This window comes from Heteronotia binoei, chromosome 4 (assembly GCF_032191835.1).
Source record: "Heteronotia binoei isolate CCM8104 ecotype False Entrance Well chromosome 4, APGP_CSIRO_Hbin_v1, whole genome shotgun sequence".
NCBI lineage: Eukaryota > Metazoa > Chordata > Lepidosauria > Squamata > Gekkonidae > Heteronotia > Heteronotia binoei.
In genome coordinates, this window is record NC_083226.1 from 17,674,373 (window position 1) to 17,694,878 (window position 20,506).

At 48.0% G+C, this 20,506-nt stretch overlaps 1 protein-coding gene across 2 annotated transcripts in view; it reads left to right on the plus strand.

The window, feature by feature from the left end:
• Positions 1-20,506, plus strand: part of WDR3 (WD repeat domain 3) — a 418,951-nt gene that overhangs the window by 647 nt on the left and 397,798 nt on the right. For both annotated transcript variants that reach the window (XM_060236858.1, XM_060236859.1), the window contains exons 2-7: positions 5,635-5,838; positions 9,406-9,615; positions 12,010-12,128; positions 14,823-14,901; positions 17,823-17,918; positions 19,662-19,772. In XM_060236858.1, coding sequence (XP_060092841.1) covers positions 5,668-5,838; positions 9,406-9,615; positions 12,010-12,128; positions 14,823-14,901; positions 17,823-17,918; positions 19,662-19,772 — 786 coding nt within the window. In that variant the 5' untranslated portion in view covers positions 5,635-5,667. The remainder of the gene's footprint in view (positions 1-5,634; positions 5,839-9,405; positions 9,616-12,009; positions 12,129-14,822; positions 14,902-17,822; positions 17,919-19,661; positions 19,773-20,506) is intronic.

Here is a 20,506-nt window from a genome sequence, read left to right on the forward strand (position 1 = left end):
AGCTGGCAGCTTGGAGAATACGTTTAAAGTTAAAGTTGCTTTCCTCCCTCCCTCCCTCCTTCCTGATGTTCCTGTGTTGTGGCCGGGGGTGGAATTCTAGCAGGAGCTCCTTTGCATATTAGGCCATACTCCCCTGATGTAGCCAATCCTCCAAGAGCTTACAAGGCTCTTTTTTGTAAGCTCTTGGAGGATTGGCTACATCAGAGGTGTGTGGCCTAATATGCAAAGGAGCTCCTGCTAGAATTCCACCCCAGTTGTGGCTCTCAAACATCTGATGTTTATTCTATGTGGCTCTTATGTTAAGCAAGTTTGGCTGCCTCTGTTCTGTTGCTTCAGACCACACCTAGATATGTGTTAAGAACATAAAAACCAAAGCTAAAATGCACATTCAGTGACCAGTGTTCCATCTAAGCTGTGGAGTCTTGTGAGCAATATTTCTACTTTGTGAGCTACTGCATAAATTAGTTTGCTCTAGGGCCATTTTTCCTGAGATGAGACAAAAATGTGTGAGCTGGAGGCTAAAAAATTGTGAGCTAGCTCACACTAACTCAGCTTAGAGGGAACATTGACAGTGACATAAGAGCAGCTGTTGAGACACAGGGTAAGAAGGAGAAGTTGCTAAGCGAACTCTGGACGAAAGGGATGAGTTAGCTGAAGAAGTGAGCAGTGACTTGCGAGCTCCTACCCTGCTACAAATGTTGCTTGTCTTTATGGTGTTTCTGGACTCATTTCTATTGGATGAGGGGTGGATTTGAGTGGGTGGAAGAAAGCAGGCTTTCTGCCAGGGCTACTTTACTGGATTTTGGCCTGAACTGAGGGGACAGTTGGTATCTGCTAGTGCTCCTGAGCATGTGTAGAGTGCATTTTGTTCATCGTGTAATTCATGGAGCATTTTTTGCTCGGCTTGTATTTCATCGATATCAGAGAAAGGCTCTGAAATCTCCGATGTGGAGACTGATGTGAACATGGAGACTACGAAGAAAATAACAAAGTTTTGTGCTCAAGTGATAAAATTGCGCTCAATATATATTTCTCAAGTACATATCGGATCCGGATTTGCCCGTCAGTTTTTTACTAGAGTTGTAAATTTGTGTTTTTAATTGTAGGAATGCTTTCTTTTGTGTGCGATTGTTGTAGTACGTTTTTGTGCATACTGGCCATGGGCTGTTAATAAGTCTGCATCTAATGGAGCATTTGAGGGCTGAGGAGGTTTCAGCCATCCAAAATGAAATTGGATCCCAGTGACACCTTAAAAACTAATACAGTTCATTGTAGCTTTTGTAAACTGTCAGCTGTATGCAGGGCACATCTGTAACAGGCGTATTTCTCGATCCAGGTGGGTAGCCGTGTTGGTCTGAAGCAACAGAATAAAGTTCGAGTCTGGTAACACCTTTAAGATCAACGAAGTTTTATTCAGGGTATAATCTTTGGTATCTGAAGAAGTGTGTGTGTGCACACAAAACTTTATACCTTTAATAAAACTTTTTTGGTCTTAAAAGTGGTACTGGACTCTAGGCATATTTGAGAGCCAGTTTGGTGTAGTGGTTAAGTGTGTGGACTCTTATCTGGGAGAACCAGGTTTGATTCCCCACTCCCCCACTTGCAGCTGCTGAAATGGCCTTGGGTCAGCCATAGCTCTCGTAGGAGTTGTCCTTGAAAGGGCAGCTTCTGGGAGAGCTCTCTAAGCCTCCCATCTCATAAGGTGTCTGTTGTGGGGGAAGACGCTAAAGGAGATTGTAAGCTGCTCTGAGTCTCCAATTCAGAGTGGAAGGCAGGGTATATATCTGCAATTCTTCTTCTGTAAGATACAAGTAACACAAAGGTGAGTATGGGGAGATGCCGTGAGCAGAAATCAGTTTGAATAAAAAATGATTTGTTCCAAGTTCTTGCTTGTTCTGAATGGATTGATTTTATTTTTTAAACTTGGAAGCTCTGCACGTTCCCCTGCCCCTCTTGGCCACGTATCGTCTGATGCCAGTCAGATCCTGAATGGTCAGAGGCTTGAGCTGGTAGGGCACCTGCTTGGCATGCAGAAAGTCCCAGATTCAGTCTTTGGCATCATCAGTTGAAGCAGTTTTCCCAACTTGTGGTTTGGATCTTGAAAGTGGGACACGAAGCCTCTGAAACTGGGATACAGGCCAGCCCTCCCTAAGGGCTGCTCCTGTTCTCCTTATGGCTTTCTTTTCTTTTTGGAAACCAAGATCTAAGAAGAATGCTCTATGTCATACAGTAGCTGGTATTTTTCCTTTGCTGCGTATGCATGTAGATCAGTAAAATACGGCATAGTGGTTAATAGAGCGAGTTTCTGAGAATCTTAGGGGAGGTTAGAGGGTGTAATGGAGGAGGAGATGGTCAAAGGCAGGGGTGGCCAAACTTGCTTAGAGCCACACAGAATAAACATCAGATGTTTGAGAGCCGCAAGAGATGACTGTCAGATGTTTGAGAGCAGGCAGGCAGGCAGGCAGGCAGGAAGGAAGGAAGGAAAAAAAGAGATGGGGAGGGGGGAGGAATGGAGAGGTGGAAAGAAGAAGACTGCAGTTTATACCCTGCCCTTCTCTCTGAAACAGAGACTCAGAGCGGCTTACAGTCTCCTCTATCTTCTCCCTCCACAACAGACACCCTGTGAGGTGGGTGGGGCTGAGAGGGCTCTCACAGCAGCTGCCCTTTCAAAGACAATCTCTGCCAGAGCTATGGCTAAACCAAGACTGCAGATTTATACCCCGCCCTTCTCTCAGAATCAGAGACTCAGAGTGGCTTACAATCTCCTATATCTTCTCCCCCACCACAAACACCCTGTGAAGTGGGTGGCGCTGAAGAGGGCTCTCATTGCAGCTGCCCTTTCAAGAATAACTCCTGCTACAGCTATGGCTGACCCAAGGCCATTCCAGCAGCTGCAAGCAGAGGAGTGGGGAATCAAACCCGGTTCTCCCAGATAAGAGAACGCTTAACCGCTATATCAGACTGGCTCTTTACACTACACCAACCTTTAAATTCAAATCCATTGTCTAAGGTGCTGGCTGACTTGGCTTGGAGAAGTGATCTAAGAGACAAACGCCTTCTCTAAGCTGGCGGATGGGGCAGTGAGGGCTTCAAGAGCCTCACAATATGTGTAAAAGAGCCACATGTGGCTCCTGATCCACATTTTGGCTACCCCTGGTCAAATGCTACGGTGTAACCGTCATATGCAAAGGCTCTGGACTTCAGAGTGCCAGTTGCTTGAGGTTCATAGAGAGGACCGTTGTGCCCTTTGTGCAGTGTTTGTTGGTTTCTCAAAAACACCTGATTAGCCCTTGTAGAAAACAGAACGCTGAACTAGGCGGGTGCCAAAGTCGTCGTTTGTCTACGGTGCCAAAAAAAGCCTTGGGTCAGCCTTGGATGGATCACCATACCAAGCAAATTTGGGCTTGTAGGTCACCTTACAGAAGAGGTTGAGAACTGCTGAATTAAAGGATCTGGCGACAGGTGACGTGGAAGACTTCTGTCTGATACCTTGGTTAGCCATTCCCTGTCTCAGAAGACAATACTGACGTTCGTGTACCAAGGGACTCAATAATAAGGCACCTTTGTGGGTTCGCAATCAAGCTTGTCCTGAACAAAGTTGGAGTCCAAAGACCAACAAAATTTTATTCAAGGTATAAGCTTTCATTTGCATGCACAGTTCTTCAGATACGTTGAAATAGACGTTGCCAGTCCATTTCGATGTATCTGAAATGTGCATGCATACGAAAGCTTATACCTTGAATAAAACTTTGCTGGTCCTTAAAGGTGCCACTAAACTCAAAGCTTTGTTATGCTGCTTCAGTCCAGCATACTACTCCTCTCCAATCAGTATCATACTTCCAAAAGTTCCCTAAGGAGTAGATCATTGTTCGTGCAAAGTTCCGAAAGCTAGAAGATGACCCGTTTCCAGGTATTGGACATATGAAGCTGCCTTATACTGAATCAGACTCTCGGTCCATCGTAAGAACATAAGACAAAGTCAGTCTTGTCTACTCAGACTGGCAGCAGTTCTCCAAGGTCTCAAGATGAGGTTTTTCACGGCTATTTGCCGGAAACCTTTTTAGTTGGAGATGCCGGGGATTGAACCTGGGACCTTCTGCTTACCAAGCAGATGCTCTAATAATAATAATACTTGAGCATATATGAACATCCCCTAATAATACTTGAGCATATATGAACATCCCCTAATAATACTTGAGCATATATATGAACATATGAAGCTGCCTTATACTGAATCAGACCTCCCTTGGTCCATCAAAGTCAGTCTTGTCTACTCTGACTGGCAGTGGCTCTCCAGGGTCTCAAGCTGAGGTTTTTCACGCCTACTTGCATGGACCCTTTTTAGGTGGAGATGCCGGGGGTTGAACCTGGGACCTTCTGCTTACCAAGCAGATGCTCAACCACTGAGCCACCATTAGGGTTTGTAGAATCTTTTGGGCTCAAGTGCCGTGTTCTACTGGAGAAAGTTTTTCTTCCAGACGTTTCGTTCTCCGCAGCTGAGAACGAAACGTCTGGAAGAAAAACTTTCTCCAGTAGAACACGGCACTTGAGCCCGAAAGATTCTACAAACCCTAATGATGATGCCAGCCGTGAAAACCTGAAATCACTGAGCCACCGTCCCTCCCATTTCGATCGAATCTTTATCCAAATTGTATATATGGACTAGATGGCCCTAGAGGTCCCTTCCAACTCTATGATTCTGTGATTCTATATTTGGATTTTTATCCAAATTATATTGGCTTCCAAGTGGAATCTGCTCTCAACAGCGTTTCAAATAGACAAAGGTTCATGACATAAGGTAGGAGCTATAGGTCCTGTTGAAGAGATTATTTTTGCAGGAGTGAGACTAACATACTTGTCGATTTCAGATACTTTGCAAGCTTAATATTTGAGCGTTTTGTGTATATGAAATATTGTTTTACTTTGGATATATGAGTATTTTGTATGCTGCCTGTTTGTTTTGGGCCACAAACCATTTGATATGAAAAAAGGAGACTGGATATTAACTGATTTTATTGTGTGAATCCGTATAGTGGCCTTAAGAGCAGTTCTGGTTTTTTTCCCTGTTGACCTGTATGCTGTTTCCCCACCACATACACTCTGGGAGCCAGTTTGGTGTAGTGGTTAAGTGTGTGGACTCTTATCTGGGAGAACCGGGTTTGATTCCCCACTCCTCCACTTGCAGCTGCTGGAATGGCCTTGAGTCAGCCATAGGCAGTTTGGCGTACTGGTTGTGTGTGGACTCTTATCTGGGAGAACCGGGTTTGATTCCCCACTCCTCCTCTTGCAGCTGCTGGAAATGGCCTTGGGTCAGCCATAGCTCTCTTATCTGGGAGAACTGGGTTTGATTCCCCACTCCTCCACTTGCACCTGCTGGAAATGGCCTTGGGTCAGCTCTCCTAGAGCTTGTCCTTGAAAGGACAGCTGCTGTAGGAGCTCTCTCAGTCCCACCCACCTTACCGGTTGTCTGTTGTGGGGGGAGAAGAGATAGGAGATTGCGAGCCGCTCTTGGTCTCTGATTCAGAGAGAAGGGCGGGGTATAAAGCTGCAGTCTTCGTCTTCTTTTTGTTTTTGCCTAGCTGATGACGGTCTTTGTTTCCCGCCGTCCTTCAAAAGCAACTCTCCTTTATCCAGGTTAGATTCTGCAAGGGTCTGGAAACCCCTTCCATGGGTCTCACCAAGCAGTATTTGCGCTACACCAGCACTGCCGTCTTTGGAGTGGTCGCCAGCCAGAAAGGAAACATTGCCCATGTGACCCTGCGGGGCGATAAAGGCCGTTACGTGGCAGTGCCAGCGTGCGAGCATGTTTTCCTCTGGGATACGCGGAAAGGAGAGAAGGTGAGTGGCTCTCGGCCTCCGAAAAGACAATTCAGCAGACTCAGACGCATCTTGCTGCTTGCTAACAGAGCAGTGCCTTTTAAAATACACGTATGAAGCTGAAAGGAGTTGTGTGAGGTCACAAAGGGACCGATGTGGCTGGTTGGAAACTATTGCTGAGGCCATCCTGAGTTAAAAGCTGCGACGGGAAGGCATGTTCTAATGGTACAAAGAAGGGTTTTGTTGGCACCCCGCCTGCCGTGATTGGTGTTAACAAAGACAGGGAAAAAAATATCCACCGAAATAAAGAGGGCTTTTAAATGATAACAACGCACCTTTTAACATACAGAAGTCAGTACATCATATGTAAATACGGTGAATGCAAATGCAGCGAATAAAGTCTTTGCAAAATAGCCTCCATAGTCCTGTGGAATGCCGTCTCTTTAAAGCAGGGGTCCTCAAACTTTTTAAATAGGGGGCCAGTTCACTGTCCCTCAGACTGTTGGAGGGCCGGACTGCCGTTACTGTACAAGGGTGCGGGCCGTCAGTTCTCCGTCTTTTGCATCTCTCTCCCTTCCCCACACCACACACCCCGGCCTGGGAACTCACCTCACCGCGGTATCACCTCACACTCTGTCTCCGCCGCCTCAGCCCAGTGCCGGAAGTGTGCGTTGCTAACGCGAGTTTAGGTCGAACGTCACTTCTGGTCTGATTCTGCCATAACCCGGCGGGCCGCATAAACGTCCTCAGCGGGCCGCATCTGGCCCACGGGCCGTAGTTTGAGGACCCCTGCTTTAAAGAGATCAATATTGCTTCTCACAGCTTGTTAAAATGTATTCAAATTTGCCCTACTTATGGTCACAACCGCTCCACAGTAGCAGGAAAGAGACTGTCGGTCCACAGGTCAATAAAATAACAATTTCAAAAGAGAAGGAGAGTACTCACCTTTTGAGAGTACTCCAAAGAGAAGGAGAGTACTAGAACTTGCTGGCGGTTTCGGTAGCCTTTGTCCGCGCTCTTTCTCTTATGAATAGAAATTTCTTCATGGAGCCGCAACGTTACAGTCCTTTACGTGGATCAATACATTCTCTTCACAAGCATTGGCCCCCGGAGACTATTTTGCGGGGACTTTGTTAGCTGCATTTGCATACATCGTATTTTCATATGATGTAAATGTCTTCTACATGTTAAAAGATACATTGTTATCATTTAGAAGTGTCCTCTATTTCGGTGGGTTTTTTCCTGTCTTTGTTAACGTTAGGATATCGGAAGCTGTCTTTATTGTATATACCAGGGGTAGCTCTCCAGATGTTTTTTTGCCTACAACTCCCATCAGCCCCAGCCAGCATGGCCAATGGCTGGGGATGATGGGAGTTGTAGGCAAAAAAAAATCTGGAGAACTACCATTGGCCACCCCTGGTATATTCTCTTGTCACAGATGGTTGTGATTACTGGGCAGGAGCAGGCCTTACCCCCTCTTCTGTAGGGTGGAAAGTCCGTTGCTTGGATGCCACATCCTTGGTTGCTTCCCACCTAACAGCTGGCGGGGACATCTGGAGCCAGCCTCTGATGACAGTCTGAACAATTACTGATGGGAGGATGTTGATGATGAGCAGGACCCGGTATGGGTAAACTTCCTTTTGGAATTCTAGACCCTGACCTTTTTCCGTTTTATCCTATGGAAGCGGGGTGGCCAAATTTGCTTCATGTAAGAGCCACAGAATAAACGTTAGATGCTTGAGAGCCACAAGACAGGGGAGGGAGGGAGGGAAGGAAGGAGGCAAATAGATGGGGGATGGAGGAGGAAGGAGAGGTGGAAAGAAAGCAACATTAACTTTAAATGCCTCATCCAATGGGGCAGTGGGGGCTTTGAGAGCCACACAATATGTGTGAAAGAGCCACAGTTTGGCCACCCCTGCTATGAAGGAAGAACTTTGAATCTTGTTCAGTATGCCAGCTCTCTCTCTCCTTCTCTCTCTCCCTCTCTCTCTCTCTCTCTCTCGCTTGCATCCAGCGATTATTTTATTAAAACTGCATGCTCTGGTAGCCTAAAGCTTTGAGTGAATCTTTTTCTCCCCCAGACAGATCTTAGGGGAAAGGAGGGATGGGGTTTTGTTAGGATTTTGAAAACTCTCCTAACAGAGGGCATGCATATACCCTAATCTCAGATCACTCGGGGCTTGCGTCTAGGGCCAGCGTGGCTCCATCAGCACTGCAGCACAGTGTTTAGGCCAGGGGGTTCTGATTAACAACTTAGGTGCTGCGTTCTGAACCAGGTATGATTCCTAAATGTTTTTCAAAGTTCTCCTCCTTTGGTAGTGGGAAAGGGGAGGAGAGAGGTGAGAGAGCTGGGACAGTTTGTTTTCTGGAAACAACCTCTCGTGTTTTTTTTTTTTAAGTCTGTGGTCCCTATAGTTGCAGCAGGCTCTTACAGTAAGCAAAGGGGCTAGAGTTACTTTTTTAAAAAAAATTGTTATATGAAATTGAGATTTGTGTGTGCGCGTGCACCTGCACGCCAGGAAGTCACCGTTGACTTCTGATGATCCCTGCTGGGGCTTGGGCATGGGAGGTGGCTTGCTATTGCCTGCCTCTGCCTCCCATCCCTGGTATTCCTTGGAGATCTCCCATCCAAGTACTTGTGAGGGTCAGCTCTGCTTAGCTTCCAAAATCTGACAAGGTCAGGCTTGCCTGGGCTCTCCAGGTCAGGGCGAGTTACTTCCTTTTTTAACAAATGAAAGCTTCCCGATGGTTATAATAAATTGCCAGTGTTTCTGAAAAAGTGAAAAAGCACCATAGGCAGGGATGTGGTAGACCGGGGCACGGGACCTGGGAGGAAGCTTGCCACATAGAAGCTCAGTTGTTGTCGGTCTGTATCGACAGCATGGAAACCACACAAGCCTGTCTCCGTGCTGACGGTACCTTTGCTGTGCTTTTCACATGCGAACAAAAGAGTGGTTGAAGTGTATCAACGAATAACAAATCAGTGTCACGTGGGCCCCAAGTCCTGGCAGGTGTATGCATGTCAGGGGTGTCGAACTCATTTGTTATGAGGGCCGGATCTGACATAAATGAGACCTTGTTGGACTGGCTGTATTGGGCCAGGCCATGTGTGTACGTATTTAAGATGAGGTAGCAGAGATAGAAACTTTTTAAAGGACACAGACAAACACGACCAAAGAATAAAACATGCTTAAAACATTAGCACTTGTTGGTCTTAAAGATGCTTTCTTTGTATTTCTCCCATGGGATCCAGGGAACTGGGCAAGGGAAGCTCTGGCTCTTTCCTTCCTTCCCCAGGGGACCAGGAGGAGCCTCAACCAATGGGGAAAATTGAGGTTTTGCTCTGTAGCTCCTGTGCGATTGAGCAAGCCTTGTAAAGCAAGCTGAGATGCAGAAGGAAGCCAGAGAGAGGGAGAAGGAAGCAGACACAAGCCAGTTGCTCAATAGGAGCCATAGGTCAATAGGAGCCCTTTGGGGGCTTGATTTGGCCCCTGGGCCACATGTTTGACACCCCTGATGCATATAAGCCAACTAGAAGAGGTGTTTTCTGCCTAAGCTGATCAGAGTCTCTCGCATTCCATGTTTCAGGTTCTCATCCTCCAGGGCCTCAAGCACGAAGTGACGGCGCTTTGCCCATCCCCTGACGGGCTTCACTTGGCTGTGGGGTACGAGGACGGGGCCATCCGGGTGTTCAGCCTCCTAAGCGGCGAAGCCGGTGTCACTTTCAATGGACATAAAACTGCGGTTACAGCCTTGAAATACGATGAGCTGGGAGGCAGCTTGGCTTCGGGGTCAAAGGTGAGAACTAGAGGGTCATGGGAACAAATGGAACAGTGTTATTTATATGGTGGCCCTTGTTTTTGTTGGTGCTTTGTGGAGCACGGTAGGACAGCTGTCTGCCCTAGAGTGCTTACAATAGCACATTTGGCTAGAGAGAGGAGAATAAATACTGGGGATAAATACTTAAACTTCGTTTCAGTCAGGGCTTTTTTTGTAGCAGGAACTACTTTGCATATTAGGCCACACACCCCTGTTGTAGCCAGTCCTCCAAGAGCTTACAGGGCTCTTAGTACAGGGCCTCTTGTGAGCTCCAGGAGTATTGGCTACGTCAGAGGGATGTAGCCCAATATGCAAAGGAGTTCCTGCTACAAGAAAAGCCCTGGTCAGTACACAAATTATATTTTGTCAAAGGCTTTAAGGAAGAAACCAGACTTGGAGGGCTTCTAGTGTCCTGGCCCAACTGGTGGACCTCCTGATGGCGCCTGTTGTTTTGGCCACTGTGTGACACAGAGTGTTGGACTGGATGGGCCGTTGGCCTGATCCAACATGGCTTCTCTTATGTGACACAGAGTGTTGGACTGGGTGGGCCATTGGCCTGATTCAACATGGCTTCTCTTATGTTCTTCTGTGACACAGAGTGTTGGACTGGGTGGGCCATTGGCCTGATCCAACATGGCTTCTCTTATGTGACACAGAGTGTTGGACTGGATGGGCCATTGGCCTGATCCAACATGGCTTCTCTTATGTGACACAGAGTGTTGGACTGGATGGGCCATTGGCCTGATCCAACATGGCTTCTCTTATGTGACACAGAGTGTTGGACTGCATGGGCCATTGGCCTGATCCAACATGGCTTCTCTTATGTTCTTCTGTGACACAGCGTGTTGGACTGGATAGGCCATTGGCTTGATCCAACATGGCTTCTCTTATGTTCTTATGTGACACAGAATGTTGGACTGGGTGGGCCGTTGGCCTGATCCAACATGGCTTCTCTTATGTTCTTATGTGATGCAGAGTGTTGGACTGGATGGGCCATTGGCCTGAACCAGCATGGCTTCTCTTATGTTCTCTTAAAAGAAGAGAGGTGGCATCATGCAGCTCTTCTGGGAGGCAGTTCTAGGCATCAGTTTTCCTCCTGAGCTTCATTAATGTAACCTGGTACAAAGTAAGTGGCATGCCGTGCTGGAGACTGGATTGGAACTAAATGGAATTTGGCATACCAGTTAAATAGGAAACCATTTCTGCTGAAATAAACCAGGGGTTAGTGAAGTGGAAAGCAGGGTTTCATCTTGTTTTCAGTGGAGGTCAGTCAGATGCTTGAAGGCAGCAGCTCTGCTTCATTTACTTCATTTCCAGCAGCTGGTATTCAGTTGTAAGAAGCCATGTTGGATCAGGCCAATGGCCCATCCAGTCCAACACTCTGTGTCACACAGTGGCCAAAATTTTTTTTATATATATATATACACACACACACACTGTGGCTAATAGCCACTGATGGACCTCTGCTCCATATTTTTATCCAAACCCCTCTTGAAGCTGGCTAAGCTTGTAGCCACTGCCACCTCCTGTGGCAGTGAATTCCACATGTTAATCACCCTTTGGGTGAAGAAGTACTTCCTTTTATCCGTTTTAACCCGTCTGCTCAGCAATTTCATCGAATGCCCACGAGTTCTTGTATTGTGAGAAAGGGAGAAAAGTACCTCTTTCTCTACTTTCTCCATCCCATGCATTATCTTGTAAACCTCTATCATGTCACCCCGCAGTCGACGTTTCTCCAAGCTAAAGAGCCCCAAGCGTTTCAACCTTTCTTCATAGGGAAAGTGCTCCAGCCCTTTAATCATTCTAGTTGCCCTTTTCTGGACTTTCTCCAATGCTATAATATCCTTTTTGAGGTGCAGTGACCAGAATTGCACACAGTACTCCAAATGAGACCGCACCATCGATTTATACAGGGGCATTATGATGCTGGCTGATTTGTTTTCAATTCCCTTCCTAATAATTCCGAGGTTCCATTTTGCCATTGTCGCTAAGAAGCAGGACTTTTTTTTGTAGCAGGAACTCCTTTGCATATTAGGCCACACCCCTCTTATATGGCCAGTCCTTCAATGGCTTACAGGGCTCTTCTTTCAGGGCCTACCGTAAGCTCTTGGAGGATTGGCTACATCAGGGGGTGTGGCTCAATATGCAAAGGAGTTCCTGCTACAAAAAGAGCCCTTCTAATAAGTCCTCAAAAGACCTAGCCTTCTCTGAATTTGTCTGTCTCTTTTCTGAGACCTGTCTGGCCCGTGAGTGCCATCGTTCTTCATGGAAGCGAATGCTGTATGTTTTCTGAGGACTTGTTCAGAGAGCCATCGTATCTGTTCTGAGTCGGTTTCGTTGGTTGACTTCGTGTTCTGTCTTTTTCATATCCAGGATACGGATGTCATCGTTTGGGATGTGATCAACGAGAGCGGTTTGTATCGGCTGAAGGGCCACAAGGATGCCGTGACGCAGGTGCTCTTTCTGAAGGAGAAGAATATACTGGTTTCCAGGTAAAGGTGCTCAGTTCGGACTCCGCGAGCCAGACCTCTAAATTGTGCTTGGGTCCTGATTTGAGCACTTAATTTAAGGACTTTATGATTCTTACTGTGACAACACGGTTCATAACAGAGACTGCCATTGCTGAAGTCAGGCCCACCAACCTCATATTTTAGTCTTCTCGGTTTGTAGCCAAACAGCCAAGTGGGTGGGTTTCTTGTGGACTGTTTCAAAACGTTGTCTGACATGGGGGAAAACAAACTCAGATGACTGAAGAAGAAGACCGTAGATTTATACCCTCCCCCTTTCCCAGAATCAGAGTTTCAGAGTGGCTTACAATCTCCTTTATTTTCTTCCCCCACAACAGACACCCTGTGAGGTGGGTGGGGCTGAGAGGGCTCTCACAGCAGCTACCTTTTCAAGGACAGAGTCTCAGAATGGCCTACAATCTCCTTTACCTTCCTCCCCCACAACAGACACCCTGTGAGGTGGGTGGGGCTGAGAGGGCTCTCACAGCAGCTGCCCTTTCAAGGACAGAGTCTCAGAGCGGCCTACAATCTCCTTTCCCTTCCTCCCCCACAACAGACACCCTGTGAGGTGGGTGGGGCTGAGAGGGCTCTCACAGCAGCCACCCTTTCAAGGACAGAGTCTCAGAACGGCCTACAATCTCCTTTACCTTCCTCCCCCACAACAGACACCCTGTGAGGTGGGTGAGACTGAGAGGGCTCTCACAGCAGCTGCCCTTTCAAGGACAGAGTCTCAGAATGGCCTACAATCTCCTTTGCCTTCCTCCCCCACAACAGACACCCTGTGAGGTGGGTGGGGCCGAGAGGGCTCTCACAGCAGCCGCCCTTTCAAGGCCAGAGTCTCAGAACGGCCTACAATCTCCTTTGCCTTCCTCCCCCACAACAGACACCCTGTGAGGTAGATGGTGCTGAGAGGACTCTCACAGCAGCTGCCCTTTCAAGGACAGAGTGTCAGAGTGGCTCACAATCTCCTTTACCTTCCTCCCCCACAACAGACACCCTGTGAGGTGGGTGGGGCTGAGAGGGCTCTCACAGCAGCTGCCCTTCAAGGACAGAGTCACAAAGCAGCTTACAAACTCCTTCACCTTCCTCCCCCTCAACAGACACCCTGTGAGGTAGGTGAGGCTGAGAGAGCTCTCCAGAAGCTCCCTTTTCAAGGACAGCTCAGAGAGCTATGTCTGACCCAAGGCCATTCCAGCAGGTGGAAGTGGAGGAGTGGGGGATCAAACCCGGTTCTCCCAGATAAGAGTCCGCGTACTTAACCACTACACCAAACTGGTACCATTTGTTCATCATCAGCTTTGGGATTTAGCTGCGCCAAACCTTTAAAGCCATAAAAAGAGAGCCAGGCTGGTGTAGATTTGGGCTAGGATTCTGGAGGGTTTAAAGTCCTACTCTGCTGGGAAAACTTGCTGGATGACCTTGGGCTGGTCACACCGTTTCAGGATAACCTACCTCATAGGGTTGTTGTGAGGATTGTTGTGAGGATAAGTGGAGGAGAGGAGAATGGTGGCGGTGGCGGCAAGTTTGGATTTATACCCTGCCCTTCACTCGGCGTCTCAGAGCACCTACAATTTCCTTCCCTTCCTCTTCCCACAACAGACACCCTGTGGGGTAGGTGGGGCTCAGAGAGCTCTGAGAGAATTGCTCTTGAGGGTATAACTGAGAGTCTGCTCTCTCGACCGCTACACCAAACTGGCTCTAAGGACGGTATAAGCCATTTTGGATCTCCTTTGGGGAGAAAGATGAGGTATAAATGAAGCGAAGATGAGGTATAAATGAGAGCCAGTTTGGTGTAGTGGTTAAAGTGCGCGTGCTCTTTTTCTGGGAGATCCAGATTTGATTCCCCACTTCTCTACATGCACCTACTGATGTGACCCTGAGTTAGTCACAAGTTCTCACGGAGCTGTTCCTCTCAAGAGGAGTTTCTGGCAGAGCTCTCTCAGCCCCACCTCTCTCACAGGGTGTCTGTTGTGGGGAAGGGAAGGAAAAGGAGACTGTCAACCGCTCTGAGACTCCTTCGGGTGCTGAAGGGTGGGGTATAAATCCAGCCTCCTCTTCTTCTAAATAAAATAAATATAAAAATAAGGAGTGTCAATAAGTGAAGAGAAGCAATACAACCGTCTGCCTGTTCCTCCTGTGTGAGAGATTGCAGAAAACCAGCCGCAGTTGGCCATCTGCGCTCTCCCATGTACAAATATTCAGTACGTGGCTAGAAAAGGGATGGTGCCAGCAAAGGAGGGCGTGGCATGCTGGCACAGTGTCCTCTTAAGAGAGTGTTTCCAAACGCTTCTAGCTCTGCCACTTTCTGACAAGGGTGTAGGTTACCCTAGGGAAATAGTAACTTATATGGCTTAGTCCACGTATTTTGCCTGCTTTAGCTGTTCAGTGGCTGGTAGCCCGACACTAGCCAAATGGATTTAGATTAATTTGGAAGAGACTGTAACGTAACCCATTCCCCATTAGCCTTTGTCCCGATCGCATCATCGGCTCTTGAGTTTGCATGGGGCTGGAAGCGAGCAGGGAACACGCAGCCCTGCTCCCGAGATGCCAGTGCAGAATCTGGTGGGAAAAAGCACCGCCGTGAGGAGTCCCGCACAGAAGGGAGGCAAGCGATAAATGCTGAATCCGTGTGTGTTTACCATCCTCGATGTGACTTTTTTTTCCCCCTCCCCTTCCCAGTGCAAAAGACACCCTAGTGAAATGGTGGGATCTGAACACGCAGCACTGCTTCAAAACACTCGTTGGCCACCGAACGGAGGTAAAATCAAACGCAGATAGAAACGGGCGGAAAGGGTATGGACTGTGGAAGCTGTCTTCCTTGTCGTTGAAGCTCGAGGGGCTGGCAGGTTGTTGGTTATCAGATGCCGATCAGTCTCAAAGAAGCTCAAAGATGATAAAAGGAAGTACTTCTTCACCCAAAGGGTGATTAACATGTGGAATTCACTGCCACAGGAGGTGGTGGCGGCCACAAGTATAGCCACCTTCAAGAGGGGTTTAGATAAAAATATGGAGCACAGGTCCATCAGTGGCTATTAGCCACAGTGTATGTGTGTATATAACATTTTTTGCCACTGTGTGACACAGAGTGTTGGACTTGATGGGCCGTTGGCCTGATCCAACATGGCTTCTCTTATGTTCTTATGTTCTTAAGCTTTGTGTCTTGGTGGATTTAAGCCGATTTAATGGCCTCAGAGATCTTCTGTAGACGATTGAATGCAGTCCTTCTCGGGGGGACTCTTCAAAGCCGAAAAGAAACCCCCACTGGAGTCCCTCGTCAGCCCAAGTAAATCCCCTCAGAACTTTATAAGCATATCTTGGCCCCCTCCCTGCCTGGAAGAGGTAGGCAGCAGGTGTTAAGATCACCTTCTCTGCCCAGAACGGAGGTTCTGATCTGCTCGTCAGCTGAAGAGCAGCTCAGTCCTCCATGACCAAAACCCGGAGGGGTTGGCAGGTTGTTAATTCGTTGCCTAGTCATCTTCCCACTGGTCCCGTTAGCTTATTGATTTGGGTCCTTTTAAATCCGCTTTTCTCTCGCCCCGGCTCAAGATATCACTACAAGGCAAGAGCGCTGTCTCTTTTCTGAGCCGCAAATGTCACCAAGGCCTAAACTTTAAGACTATGACAGTCAAGGTTCACATCACGGTAAATGTGCCAAGCGCATGGGATACACACGCACTAACTGAGAACCGAGGGCCCTTTGCTTGGATGCGTCTTCTTGACACTGTTCCAGCACAGATGAAAACAACACCTGAGTAGTAGTAATAATAATAATAATAATAGCAACTTTATTTTTATATCCCGCCCTCACCCGCCGGGGCGGGCTCAGGGCGGCTAACAGACATGGAGATCCCATGATTCATGTAAAACAATGTAAACAATTTTAAATATATCAATTGCATAATAAATTATTTAGAATAGATAAAATGTATAAAATGGGTGCTAAAAACTGTAATCATAATATCCACAAGATGGCTAGATGTCCACACGTCAGATTAATCGGGTTCTATCTCGAAAGCAAGCTGGAAAAGAAATGTTTTGCAAGCCCTGCGGAACTGGTTCAGGTCCCGCAGGGCTCACACCATCTCCGGAAGGTGGTTCCACCAACGAGGGGCCATCACCGAGAAGGCCTGCTCCCTAGTAGCCTTCAACCTAGCATCTCTTGGCCCAGGGATTGTTAGTAAGTTCTGAGAGCTAGATCTCAGTGCTCTCTGGGGCACATATGGGGAGAGGCGGTCCCTTAGGTAGGCAGGTCCTCGGCCATATAGGGCTTTAAAGGTAATAACCTTTAAATTTCCCTGTGAAGGAATGACCACAAATTAAAGACCAGTTGGGAAAATGACTTATTTCAACAGAGAAAGGGGCTTGCAGACCAGGTTGCTGAAACTTTACTGTGCCCATCATAACCAACAGTTTGTCCACCAGTTGCTTTTCTCCACAGTTGACCAAAAATGCCCAAATGCTTCCCACAGAGAATGATTAAAACGTGGACTTCATGAGGATGTAGTGATGGCCACCGGAATGAACAGTATGAAAGGTGGTGGTGGTGGGGGGGGTTAGATAAATCCATGGAGGAGAAATCTGTCAGTAGCTATTAGCCATGGCAACTGAAGGGAACTTCCACATTCGGAGGAAGTAAGCTGCTGAATCCCAAAGCCAGGAGGCGACGTGAGGGGAAGGCCTCAGCCTTTATGCCCTCTTGCTGGCTGTCCGGAGGAACTGATTCGCCACTGTGTGAGATAGGATGCTGGACTAGATGGACTACTGGTCTGATCCAGCAGGGCAAAGCAGGTCAGGTGAGAGGGCCAAGGTGCCTGAAGGAGGGCAAGCTGGCCATGGAGAAAGGGGAGTGAAATTGCCCATACCTTTACTCTAGCCCAGTTGCTTATTTCCTGGGTGGCTGTTGCTCTGCTTCATTCTCTCTTCTCTGTAGCCAACTTTCTCTCTTACAGGGTGGTGAGATGAGAGTGCAGAGGCTGTGGAGAGGATGGTCCTTTCCCTTTGGGTCCTTTGCACGAGGCACACCACCAGGAGGCGTGCAGTTGACTTACCCTTCAGTCTCCCCAGTGGCATCTGTTTCCAGGTGCAGACCCGTCCACTGCAAGCTCTACCAGACAGTGGCCTAGCCCACTGTTCTAGCAAATGGGGCAGGTGCCACATTGGGGAGTCGTGCTCCAAAGAGCCGGAGGGGGCCTTGTCAGAGATCTCCCCCAATCAGTCCCAGCTCCACAGATTGGGAATCCTTAAATCCTGTTGTAAACCCAAGGGCGTGTATATTTATCTGACGGAACCCAGAAAAGCCAGTTTGTTCCGTCATTGCTTAGCTATTGCTGAGGTGGAGGGAATCTAAATCAAGGGTGGCCAAACTTGCTTCATGTAAGAGTCACATGGGAGAAATGTAGGTGTTGGAGAGCCGTAAGACCTGGATGTCAGACATTGGAGAGCCACAAGATGGGAGGGAGGGCGAGAGGAAGGAAGGTAGATTGAGGGAGGAAGGGAGAGAGAGGTGGAAAGAAAGCAACTTTAACTTTAAATGCATTCTCCAAACTGCTGGCCGGCTTGGCTTGGAGAAGCGATTTAAAGAGACAAGTGCCTTCTCCAAGAGCTGCACAATATGTGTGAAATATGTGTTGGGCCACCGCTGGTCTAAATAAAAACCTCTGCTCTCTTCTCCTTGTTCAGGTGTGGGGATTGGCCTTAGTCGCGGAAGGAAAGCTGCTTCTCACGGGGTCGGCGGACAGCGAACTGAGGGCCTGGAGCATCAACCATTTCCAGGCAGTAAGAGCTGGTGTTCCTTTGTCCTTCTGCGTTTGCATCCTGCTCCAAATGGTGGACTCTAAAATTGTCAGCTTTCCAGCTTGCTCTGGATTGCTTTTTTTTTTGGGGGGGGGGGTCAGCCTTTAGTTTTGCATTCTTGTACTCACTAAGAACGAGGGGCATTCCCGGCACTTCGCGTGGGCTGAATATAAGGAGTGAATCAGGGGTTATGAAGGTGCCAGAGCGATGTTTTCCATCACATCTGTCTGTGGCTCGGAAGCCAGAAGGTATTCCTCATTGACTTTACAGCCTCCGCATAGCTCCCGTAATGCCCTTCCTGTCGTTTTGTGATGATAGACCTTGTGCTGCTGTCAAGGTATCCCCCGTGCCATAAGTACTTTTCGCCCAAAGGGTGATTAACTCGTGGAATTCGCTGCCACGGGAGGTGGTGGAGGCTGCCAGCATAGCCAGCTTCAAGAGAGGATTGGATAAGCATCAAAGGTCCATCAGTGGCTATTAGCCACAGGGTATTGATGGAACTCTCTGTCTGGGGCAGTGATGCTCTGTACTCTTGGTGCCTGGGAGAGGGGCACAGTGGGAGGGCTTCTAGTCTCCTGGCCCCACTGATGGACCTTCTGATGGCACTTTGGTTTTTGGCCACTGTGTGACACAGAATGTTGGACTGGATGGGCCACTGGCCTGATCCAACATGGCTTCTCTTATGTTCTCATGTCTGGGGCAGTGATGCTCTGTATTCTGGATGCTGGCGGGGGGGGCAACAGTGGAAGGGCTTCTAGTGTCTTGGCCCCACTGATGGACCTCCTGATTGCACCTGAGTTTTGGCCACTGTGTGACACAGAGCGTTGGATTGGATGGGCCATTGGCCTGATCTAACATGGCTTCTCTTATGTTCTCATGTCTGGGGCAAGTGATGCTCTGTACTCTTGGTGCTTGGGAGGGGCAACAGTATGAGGGCTTCTAGTGTCCTGGTCCGACTGGTGGACCTCCTGATGGCACCTGGGTTTTTGAGCCACCGTGTGACACAGTGTTGGACTGGATGGGCCATTGGCCTGATCCAACATGGTTTCTCTTACATTCTTACTTCCATGTTGGTTCAGAATTGGCCACAGTGTGCTATTGTGCTTGTAGAAGCAGCTGGCTATGCAGGCATGCTTATTGAGCCTGTGAAACTTACAAGTATCCTTTCTCACCCTGAGCTATACGCTGGAGCCTTCAAGGTCGTGCCGTAGGAGACTATCGCTGCTTATGGATAAGGATGGTTGGAATGCTGGGGAGGCCGAGGTGCTGCTTCATTGGTAGAGAAAAAAAGGCACTTTTTACTCAAACGGAAGTAACGGTCTGAAACAACCTATGTATCGGATTGTTTTCCTGTGACTCCTCAGTCTTAGCAAGACCTGGTTTTGCCCGATACAGCGTTGTTACTGAATAAAGTCTCTATGACTGAATAAACATAGAGCTCATGAACTGCTGCCAGGTCTGCATCAGCTGACCAAAAGCAAATAGTGAAGTGCTGGATGCCTGCTGCGTTTAAGTGACACAAAGCACCACTTGGCACACTTAGGCCTGGTTGCCGTGACGCTGAGCTCCAGATCTTTTTGCTAAGGCAGTGGCTGGGCCTGTCCTTGGCTCTGTGGAAAGATTCCATCCTGCACTGGCAACTCATTGAACCAGCGGGCAGGAGGGAAGACGGAACGTTCTCTGTTTTATTGCATTGCCTTTTCTTCCCTTTGGGATTATAAACAGAGCCTAGACCCCAACGAGCCCCAGTGCAAGAGAAGTAAAGGGACTTCAGACGGCTTGGAAGAATCTTCTGAAGCTGATAAGGCAGAAGATGGGGATGAGACCCAAGAAGAGGTATTTTTCCTGTGCATTTTGGGTTAGATAGCATTCATGCTTCTTTTCCAAACCATGGTTAAAGTTAAGGTTTTTAAATGTTAGGATGCTCTGAGATGATGCTCTGGTTGAGTCCCACGTTTCCAATTTACCTGGGCCTGTACAGCTCTTACTCATGGAAGAATATTTATCCATTCTTGCCTTGACTAGATACGCCGCTTGCTTAAATCCAGGAGCCCTCAAGATCTCTGGCCGTTTCTGTGGAGGCCACGTCCCCTTTCTCCAGGCCTCATTTTTGAACAGGAGCTCACAGGAGCAGAGCTCCAGAACCTCTAAATTTTATTGTGCTCTTCCCCCCCCCCCAAAAAAAGCAACAACACCCTTGGTCCATTGTTCAACCCCCCTGGGAGGATGTTACTGAACTGTAAGATTTCACAAACTTTCAAATATTCCCCCCCCCCTTAAAAACGGGAAAGTAACCAAAACATATCAAGATGGAAATCTGCATTATGCCACCGTGGCCACAGAGGAGAACGTAACTGTAAAAGCGCGACGGGAGTAAGTTTTTATAATGACAGTTCTTACTCCGGAAGCATTTGAAGGTGGATGCTGAGCTGATATAATTTAGCCCACCTTCTGGTGATGTCGGGGTGTGTGTGGCATATGCAGATGAGTTGTGCTAATGAGGTCCGGCACCTCTTTTTCTACAAAATTGACCTCTGCCCTTCCCCAGACAGAGAAGACCAACGTGGTCT